The sequence below is a fragment of the Protomyctophum bolini genome (genome assembly GCF_963924005.1).
Source record: "Protomyctophum bolini genome assembly, chromosome: 4".
Taxonomy (NCBI): Eukaryota; Metazoa; Chordata; class Actinopteri; order Myctophiformes; family Myctophidae; genus Protomyctophum; species Protomyctophum bolini.
Window position 1 is genome coordinate 33,865,303 of NC_137865.1, and position 10,531 is coordinate 33,875,833.

The 10,531-nt window shown below is 41.0% G+C and overlaps 1 protein-coding gene across 1 annotated transcript; it reads left to right on the forward strand.

The window, feature by feature from the left end:
- The first annotated feature begins 3,754 nt into the window (after positions 1–3,754).
- snapc5 (small nuclear RNA activating complex, polypeptide 5) lies at positions 3,755–7,992 on the forward strand. Its single transcript, XM_080761530.1, has 3 exons — positions 3,755–4,230; positions 4,323–4,403; positions 7,089–7,992. Exons 1-3 carry the CDS (start codon positions 4,141–4,143, stop codon positions 7,281–7,283), a joined length of 366 nt encoding a protein of 121 aa, XP_080617656.1. The 5' UTR covers positions 3,755–4,140; the 3' UTR covers positions 7,284–7,992.
- The last annotated feature ends 2,539 nt before the right edge of the window (positions 7,993–10,531 follow it).

Sequence of the window (10,531 nt, forward strand, 5' to 3'; positions counted from 1 at the left end):
AGACTGATTAAGAGCCGCTTCAGATCTGGTTCACATCAATGAGTTCCTTCTGTGATTTATTTGAGTTTTCACTGAATTCGTTATCTACTTTACTCGCTGCCTTATAATATTAGTGGCAGTGATGGTGGTGGTGGTGGTGGTGGTGGTAGTGATGGTGGGGGAAGCTTTTTTTTTTTGCGTATGCGGCCACCGTTGCATGTTTGCTTTTGGGGGTTAATTTGGACAATTGGACAGACAAGCAACGATGGTGGTTGATGGTGAAAGAAGTGTACATGCAGATCATACAAGTGTTCTCCTGTTGTGCTGTGTAAGTGATCCCAGGTTCCAAGTAATTCAAAACATGTTTGGGTGAACCTGCGTGAAAGGGCCTGAATATCTGTCTAATAGATTCAACTTTCATTTCATTTGAGCATGTTTTACAGACAATTTTGCTTTAAAAACATGGGTACTTGTTTTGAAATCCATTGGTGCCATAAAGCTTCGGCTGGCACATAAAAGGTGTGTGTGTGTGTGTGTGTGTGTGTGTGTGTGTGTGTGTGTGTGTGTGTGTGTGTGTGTGTGTGACTGTGTGTGTGTGTGTGTGTGTGTGTGTGTGTGTGTGTGTGTGTGTGTGTGTGTGTGTGCGTGCGTGTGCGTGTGCGTGTGACTTTGTGTGAGTGCGTGCGTGTGTGTGCGTGCGTACGTATGTACGTTTCACTTAAATTGTAAAAAGTAGCACCTACTATTTGTTAAATCATGGCCAGCATATTGTCTGCTGAAATAGCAAGCAGGCCTTCCTTAGGGCCTATTTGTCTTCCAATAGAGTGACCTTTATGTTTTATGGGGGAGACTAACACCATGAACTACATTTGTTACAAATTAGACTTCCCAGTGCCATAAAGTTGACACCTGCCACTTCAAACCTCTTGAAGGGGAGGAGAGAGCATTGAGAACTGGGCCAAAACAGAGATTAGTTTAACTAATCTAATTCAGTGTTGTATAAAAGATTGTTTTATGCCGCCCCTGCCCCCCGGAGCATTTATTTAAACGTACTGTAACTTTAACCCTGAGCTCATTGAAGGAGAGCCTCATTTCTTGTGGGGCCGAGTGCACAACTTAGAATAAATAAATACAACAGAAAATAAATAGGTCAATATAAGGCAACAAATCACGGTATAATTAATACAAAACAGACACATGACAAATTGACGATACACAGAAGTCTCTGGTCTTGGGCTTAAACTGATTAAGATACATACTGCAGATAGACAGACAGACAGACAGACAGACAGACAGACAGACAGACAGACAGACAGACAGACAGACAGACAGACAGACAGACAGTATGTGCCATTGTGCGTGTGTGTGTGTATGTGTGTGTGCAAACCATGACCTGGAAAAATGGGATAAACACCAAACCGAGACCCTACACACAGAATTCTGCAAATCCATTCTCCGTACCCAGCGAAAAACACCAAATAATGCATGCAGGGCAGAATTAGGACGATACCCACTCATAATCAAAATAAAAAAGAGAGCACTTAAGTTCTACAACCACCTAAAAGAAAGTGACCTAGATGCACTCCATAACAAGGCACTCACACACAGTGAAACTCTAGAGAGATGCCCCCTCAGCCAAGCTGGCCCTGGAACTCAGGGCACAAACACAAACAGAGCCACGAGATAGAAAACCCATTGGACTAAACCAAATTATAAAACAGCAAAGGGAAAACTATCTGACACATTGGAAAGAAGCAACACAAAAGCAGAGTAAACTAGAATGCTATCTGGCCCTAAACAGAGAATATACAGTGGCACCGTGACCGACCCAAAACAAAGAAAAATCTTAACTAGGTACAGACTCAGTGAGCACAGTCTCGCGATCGAGAAAGGCCGTCATAGGCAGACCTAGCCCCGCAAGCAGAACCCGAATGTAGTAAAGTTTCTGACACTTTTATGACTTTACCCATTGGGTCCTGTTTCACGCTGGGCTTCCGCCAGTTACGCACACACAAATACAATGTAAACACGCCATGAGACGGACTTCTGCGCGCTTTTACCATGTTTATTCATGTATTGACTTACGAATGTGCGAACTATAAGTACCTTACATACCATACCGACACATCTCCTGTGTCGCGGAAGCCGTTAAGTATTTTTAATCCATGATTGATTAAAAATGTCACTTCTTCCTACCTTGTTTATTGACACCTCATTGTACCGCCTATCTGGCTAGCTAGTGGTGCTACAGCTATGACGGAGCAGATCAGAGGCAGGGACATAGCCCGCAAAGCCAACCGCACATCGGGAGGCGGTACAATAAACGGTAAATAAACAAGAAGAAATCAAAGCGACATTTTTAATCAAACATGGATTAAAAATACTTAACGGCTTCCACAGGAGATTTTATCAGAGGTATTTAAGGTACTTATAGTTCGCACATCCGTAAACAAACACAATAAAAAGCGCGGTAATAGCGCGCCGATCGAAGAAAGGTTGAGTTTGTGTATATCCGCGTTCCAACAATCGCATTGGAAAATCTTAGCATGACCAGGGACCCTACCTAAAGCGAAAATCAAATTTCATAAAAGCTTTATGTAGGGTTCCGAGAGGGGCTAAGGCAGACCTGTATCCCGAGAGAAGACAGACTATGCACCCACTGCACACTAAACGAAGTGGAAACCGAGCTACACTTCCTAACCATCTGTCCATTGTACCAAGACATCAGAGACACATACTTCCCACAGATTACAACCACACACAGAGATTTTGAAAACATGACCAATGACAAAAAACTCCCATATCTGCTGGGCGAAGTACAACAATGTGCAAACACAGCAGCAAGATTTGTGAGTTGCTGTGATAGGAGAAGGATATCAAATGGAACACAACCACCCTAAAGACTAATCATTGTGTATATTCCTGCACTATACCTGCATCGAGTTATCTTGGTACACAGAAGTTGATCTATTGAAGATTCTGACCTTCAAAGTACATAATTTTTGGTTTTGATTGTATTGCTGTATTGTTGTATTGTTCTTTCTGCTTTGGCAATGTAAACGTATGTTTTCTCATGGCAATAAAGCCCTTTGAATTGAATTGAAGTGTGTGTGTGTGTGTGTGTGTGTGTGTGTGTGTGTGATGTTCAGCTTTAACACTGAAACTTACCATCTTTAGTGAGGCACACTGAAGACGCCCAATCATGCCACAAGATGTCGCTAAAACAAAAGGTATAAATCAGCCTGGTGGTTTTCAGTGGGACCAGGTCCAGCAGGGAGTCTCCACATCAGCATCTAAATACACTGTACAAACACAAAATAATAACACGGTACCACTATAAGTGATTTAACCATCTAAATTATAACAGTTTAATTGTGACATTAGCCTTTTTATATCGTTGAATGATGATATAATTTGAATCATTCTTTTATTTTTCTGTCAAGCACATTGATTTTACCTGGTAAAATGTGCAATGCCAAAATAACTTGATTTCGCTGTTTGTTATTAGTCGAGATGGCCTCCCCCGGCCGTTTGCTGCCCTTTAATAGCCAATAATAAAGTTAAATATAAAGAAAAATGGGCAACGTTGTGAAACTACCTTTCAGATAGTATATTCCATTACTTTAAATGCCAGGGTTAAAAGTAATGCATCGATTTGTAGCCGTTATGTATAAAAGATAAAAGCCTACGAAAGCATGGCAAACATTGAGCAACAGAGGTCGTGCGCAATGTTCTCCGGTCGGAAGTCGGAAACACGTGACTAGATGGCAGCCAGCAAAACATTTGGGACCACAAGTGGTTATTATAGTTTAGCATCTGCTACTGAAAACAAATGCTTGTTATAAACAACACTAGCCGAGAGTAGCACATCGGTTATTGCACTATCAACGCATACATTGATATGTTACAGTACCCATAATATAAACCGAGATAGCAAGCGAAAGCTATCACCTATTTTGCTTTGCACGTGTTTTTGTGAATGAAGCTACGTTCCTCGCCTAGCAAGCATCAATACCCGGCGTGTACACATGTAACGTTACCGTCTTTGTGGTGATATACAGGGTGCTTATAGCCAATAGACTGGTTCTTTTAATTTCAGACATATTTTTTTTCCGCATTCAGTATCGAGGAATGGTCTGGCCGTGACGTTACCTTGTAAACATGCACAGTCGCCTACAGGAGCTGAGAAAAGAAGAGGAAACGCTTCTCAAAATCAAAGTGATGCTACAGGACCAGCTGAACAGGCTGAAGGTGCGAGTTCTGTTGGGTGGTTCATGTTTTTGGGCTTTCTGTGCCTCATATCATAATATGACCTCATATTCTGCTCTTCACTTGTGTTTCAGTTCGAAGAAGGTGCCTTGAAATCGATCATTAACGCTCAAGCAGATGAAGGTGCCTCTCAGCCCTCTTCCCCAGAAACTGAGGTAACAATACAAAATAAATTAAAGATTAGTGTAAATTGAATACTTTTAACATATATTTTTAGTGTTGTCAGAATGTTTGCAACACTGGAATTGTTTTAATCTAGAGTTGCAACACCAACTAGCCCCGCAAGTCAGAACCCAATGGTAGTTTTTGATTGATTGAATTGATTGATTGATTGAAATATTTATTAACAGTTTGTAGAATTACAGTACATTTCAAGCACAAACTCAATACAGAGACTGTTAACTGTGAGTGGACGACCCAATTAAGCATTACACTTGTTTACAACAGGGTCCACATTGTTCAATTCATCAAAACATTTAGAGACATACAAATAGACACTTCTATGTAGTTAAAGAACAGAACAGGAATTCATCATAATATAGGAAGCAAAAAGGGAAAAGATACTTATACAGTGAGGGGAAAGGGGGGGGGTGGGGGGGATTCAGATTTTACAGAGGCCAGTTTCGAATTGCAGCCATCCGTAGGTGCCCTTTGAGAGCGGTTTTGAAGGAGTCAAGGGATGCACATGTCTTAATGACTGTTGGTAGGGCGTTCCACATTTTGGTGGCATAGGAGCGAAAATAATTTAGTCCCTTGTTTGTGCCGAATCTGGGTTGTACATGGTTTTTTGCACTCCCTCTGGTGTTGTGGGTGTGGACTTCGTTTACATTAAGGAAGTATTTAGACAGGTACATGGATATCTTAGTGGTGTATCGAATCTTGTGGACCAGACCCATTGCAAGATGCTGTACTCTGTCGTCGACCCTAAGCCATCCCAGCCTGTCAAAGTGGGCAGGGGTGAGGTGGGTTCGGGGGGTGAGGCCAAGTAGGAGCCTGACCAGTTTGTTTTGGGAGGTCTTGAGCCTTGTTTTAAGGGCCTTTGAGGTGCTGTGGTACCAAGAGGTGGATGCATAGTCAAAGAAACCTTGTACGAGGGCTCCTGTCAAGGTCTTCAAGGTGTTTTTGTTGACCAGTGAGGAGATCCTGTAAAGGAATGTTGTTCTTTGATTGACTTTTTTGATTACGTTGGTGGCCATTTTATCACAAGAAAGATTGGCCTCCAGGATGGAACCTAGGTAGGTAATTTCATCTTTTCGTGACCATGCTGCAGTATTTTCCAGCATCCACTTCGTGTTTGATGTGGTCGCTCAAATAGAGGAGGCATGTGTCAGTGGAGTGGGATGTTCTGAAACCAGATTGGAACTCGTACAGCAATTTATTAGTGGCAAGATACTTTTCAACCTGTTCATAGACTATTTTTTCCATCACTTTCGAGATGGAGCTTAGAATAGAAATAGGGCGGTAGTTGCCGGGTTCTAATTTACTCCCTTTTTTGTACAGGGGGGTTACTTTGGCCAGTTTAAAATCTTGCGGGACCTGTCCCTGTTTGATGGAGAGGTTTAATAGTAGTAAAGTTTCTGACATTTTTAAGACTTTAACCAGGGGGTCCTGTCCCAGCGCTAACCTGCTACATGTTACACAAACATAACTAACTTCGGAAGCGTCTTTGCTGCGGTTTGCTCACGCGGGTCCAATGGTCCAAAATAAGCATATAAGAGCTATAGGATACAACGGAAACCGCTGAGAATTTCCCTGTGCCGCAGAAGCTGTTAAGTATTTTTAATCTGTGTTTGACCGTTTTGGTAGCTTTGATTCCTCTCTTCCTTACTTTTTTATTGACATCCCATTGTACCGCCTCCAGCTGTGGGGTTGGCTAGCTGTGCGTTCCTGCCTCTGATCTGCTCTGTCATAGCTAGCCACTAGCGGCATGGGAAAATTCTCAGCGGTTTTCGTTGTATCCATAACGTATGTTGAGCGCAAGCCTCGTCTTTCCATTAGTTTTCCGTTCAATCTTTAGTCGGCAAATGAGTACAAACACAAAGCGTGTGAATTGTCATTCACACCGCGTTAAGCTATGGTTCAGTTTGCCCCACAACACGGTGAGGGGGCTGAGATCAGAGAGAGGTGGCTCTCTATGATGAGATGTTGCTGGAAATTATAGGTTGTTAATGGTATGGTCATATATGCGAATTATGAAAATTACTCAACATATGCAAGTTAGCATCCGGCAGTTTCTACATGCTGGGGACCCATACTCAACAACTAACATAAAACTTGTTAAAACTGGTGTACTCAATATGGACTAAAGTGTTTGTTTCATTAAAGTCCACCGTAGAGTCTAGACATTTTTAGACGTTATTTTCTGTCAAAAAATTCTGTGCCGGTGATAAATGAAGTGTTCGAGTTGGATGTCCTCGGAAATCACTCAACGGTCCTGCGTACCACCTGAGATTGCACATAATGCAGGAGGTTGTATTTCAAAATGACCGGTATGGGCTGTCAATGGTTGGCGTTGCAATTCAACAATATTAAAAACAAATATAGCGTTATTTGCAAATTGTATTTAGTGTACAGCAGAAGGCATCCCAAGACTCACTAAATTGAGAATGGATGCAATCATGTCACCCTCCAGGGGTCCTGGGATGCAATACTTTACTCAGTACTGTACTCTAATGTCCTTGAAGTAGAACCCATCTAAAAGACCACCCCTGGGTCCCGGGACCCATTACATTGAAAACCTATTTGCATCACTGTGATGTTTATTTCTCTTGCCAATGTCAAATGAGTGAAATCGTTGTTTAATGCAAAGCCTGATTAATTGATTGTTATTGTTATACCAGGTTCGTGTAAGTCTGGACAATGAAAGTGAGATCAACCAGACCAAACTGCTGCTGAGTGCACCCACAGATTACGATATGGAAGAGGAAGAGGAGGAGGAGGAGGATGATGAGGGCGACGAAGAAGACAACGATGAGTTGATCGATGAGTTGCCTGGCGGGTATGATGAGGAGGAGGGAGATGAAGAGGATTATTGAGACAGTAGCACTCTGACATTTGCACCAACAAAGAACCACACATTTAACAGACTATTCTTTTCTTGTTGATTTATTTTGTATGTCACTTAAGAGGTTTAATTTATTCAGGTGGAAGTGATAGCGGTTCCATATGATAAGCTGATGGTAAGTGGAATTTATATACCAGTGCAGTGGAGTTCCATTATCTGTCATGGAGTTCATGCAGTATTCATTCATTTCATTACACCAGCTGATTTCACCATTCAGCACACTGTCAACCAGAGACCTAACTGGTGAAATCAGCTGATATAGTGTTAGAATGAGTGCCACAATATGCTGGTACCTCCATGGTATGTAAGAGAATACCACCCAAATACATGGTAACTGTCACAGTGTGATGAAGTACGTAGGTGGAAGTAGTGTTTTTCTCCTTTGCAGAAGTCAAGGCATGTCATGTCTGTTGCATACCGCCGCGTGGTAGTCGATGTGCCCATTTTCTTGTTATATAGTGTCTCTCACTGGTATGCCATAAGACAGTGTTATGCAGTGCTTGTAGCCTGTTCTTGATTCTGACAAATGGGAATTTTGAACAGCAAAGAGCCTGATATGTGTCTCTGAGCATGAATGTGTCTCCGAGCATGAAAATGTATGGCAGGGCCATATATACGAAAGCAGGGAATCTGCCTTATGTAATTAGTGATATTCATGAGCACAAAATAAAATGTTTTACCTTGGGTTCGGTTGATTGTTTATTGTTTAGTGTTATGAATCATTATAATGCATTATGAATGTGATTTGAATTTTTTAATGCATTATAGACCCGACCTTAGTATAAAGTCTTACCCAATATTGACCACATATTGTGACAATGGTATCGGTTCATATTGGATATGTTTATTTTATAGTATCTGAATAAATAATAATGAATTAGAATCATTAAATAAATGGGATGGAGATATAAGGTTTCTGTCCGACAGCGACATTATGGCACATAGATGTTCATAACCCAGTAAAATAAGATCACAATACTGTACACAACATTATGACCGGTGAAATCGTGCCAATAATTCTACAGGGGACTGTATGTCGATATGAGATATTGGGCAGAATTTACAATGCATAAATGATGCATCATGGGGCAAGCAGGCTAAGAAGACAAATTGCGGCTTCCTTTCCACAGTTACTAAATCTACTAAATCTGTGTTATACTTGTGTGATATTCCTCTCGTAACGTGGCCTAGCCACCACGTTTTGCAAATGCATAATGCAGTGCAAACACTTTCCACCAGCAAACCGTTCAGCATTTTCTAAACAGCCAAAACAATGCAGAGAGCCTCACAATGAGATTTGCTTTCGTATGGAGAGCAGAGACGGCTCTGTGGAAGGGTGGTGCAGCAGGTGATGTACAATAGAGATTCCACCAATTGATATACACAGCTTTCCACATTGTCCTGAGGTTAACCCAGGGACTTCAGTGTATACTTTGGACTCCTGCTCGTCAACACCTCATAAGGCACACAGCTAACTGGGTAACAACTCTTGATGACTTATTCACTATAGCTGAAAAGAAATTGTGTGATTGGCATTCACAGTATTGTTGGTAGCAAATCTTTTTCTTTCCTTTTTTTCCTCATAATGTAGGGCTGCTTCTCTAGAGTTTGTGTTTGCATGTAGTGGAAGTGTGCCTTTCAGTTATAAGATGAGCTGACAAAACAGACAAAATATTAGTTAAGAGAGAAAAGGGTACATCTCATGAATGAACTTAAGTGACCTTTTCTGCCTTGCCTTGCTGTGATTGTGTGGCTTTACGATTGTAAACAAGTGGCAATAATGTTTGGTCAACTTTCATTATACAGTACTAATTTAACCACAATTTTGCACATTTTCAATTGGTTTCTGATGAATGGCCTCAAACTTACCAGAGCTCTGCTAATTTATTCCAAAATGTATCAAATTCATTCTACACTTGTGTCTCTATTCTAGGACTTAACTATTAGTATAACTGATAATATTAATTTTAATTGAAATGACACACATACCTATATACAGTATATATTTTCAATATATGAAATATGACTGAGTTTATAAGGTTTTGCTTCCAAAAGTAGAAGATTATTTTTTTAATTTTGAAATTACACTCATGGATTTGTGATTCATAGATGAAATAATTTGCATTTCCATTCACATTTGTTGAGCATTGAGAATAGATCAGCTTGCTGCCAACAGATGAGCCTATGTTGGCAACTTCACGACTAATTGTCATATCCGAGTAATTCAGTGACTGTACTGTTGTGTAGTTGTGCTTAATTTATACTCGGTCGTACGATGGTGTCGCTCATCTAAGTATAAATCTGACTTTATTCCTCCATTGTTTATGTGCTAGTATACAATAAACATATCGGCCTCTCCAACATTAACTTTGCTTACAGAAGTGAAACCGTACTTTGTAAAGGATCTGTCCACCTCAGCAAAATTAACTCACAGTCCATTGAGTCTGAATAGGAGCATTTAGCTCTGCATTATGAACATGAGACCCACTGTATAGTCCACTCCGCTAGATGCTTCTAGGCTGTTTGATGGCAGTTCAGCCAAATTTAGAGTGCTAGCCCCTCCAATGCATGTCTTACCGAAATGATGTCATAGGCCAGCCAAGTCTATGGACTTACTGTTTGTTTAGGGTAAATTATGATGTAATGTTATGCCAGCTAAGTCTATGGACTGTAATGTTTGTTTAGGGTCAATTTTGATGTAATTCGTGCCAGCCAAGTATACAGACTTAGTGTGTGTGTGTGTGTGTGTGTGTGTGTGTGTGTGTGTGTGTGTGTGTGTGTGTGTGTGTGTGTGTGGTGTGCGTGCGTGTGTTAATTGCATGAGAACATCAACATGCCCCCAGGAATCTGGGCCCCTCTCCCTTCACACAAGTGTGATTTTCTTTTAAGCGAGAGAGAGAGTGTGACTGACTGACTGACTGTGTGTACACCTGCATGTCTGTGCGTCTATACATGAGCCAGCTCAGTTATACGTAGTTCTAATATAATACTTGAGTCTACTCTGCATGCATGCAGGGCATTGCAGGCATGTGCCTTGCCTATATACAGTATGTACACTCTTTGAAATAACATACATTAACCCATTTTGGTGTTAGCATTATTATGTTATGCTTTAGCTATTTTTGAAAAATCGAAGAACGACTGACATAGAAACATAGCTTTTTCAGAAAACTGTCAGGATGTAGAAGACATTTTTAGAATCTGATCTCAGGCCAAAAT

Coding starts and splice junctions, on each gene's coding strand:
- snapc5 (XM_080761530.1), top strand. CDS start 4,141: ATGCACAGTCGCCTACAGGAGCTGAGAAAAGAAGAGGAAACGCTTCTC. Junction 4,231..4,322: donor ACCAGCTGAACAGGCTGAAG/GTGCGAGTTCTG, acceptor CTTGTGTTTCAG/TTCGAAGAAGGTGCCTTGAA. Junction 4,404..7,088: donor CCTCTTCCCCAGAAACTGAG/GTAACAATACAA, acceptor TTGTTATACCAG/GTTCGTGTAAGTCTGGACAA.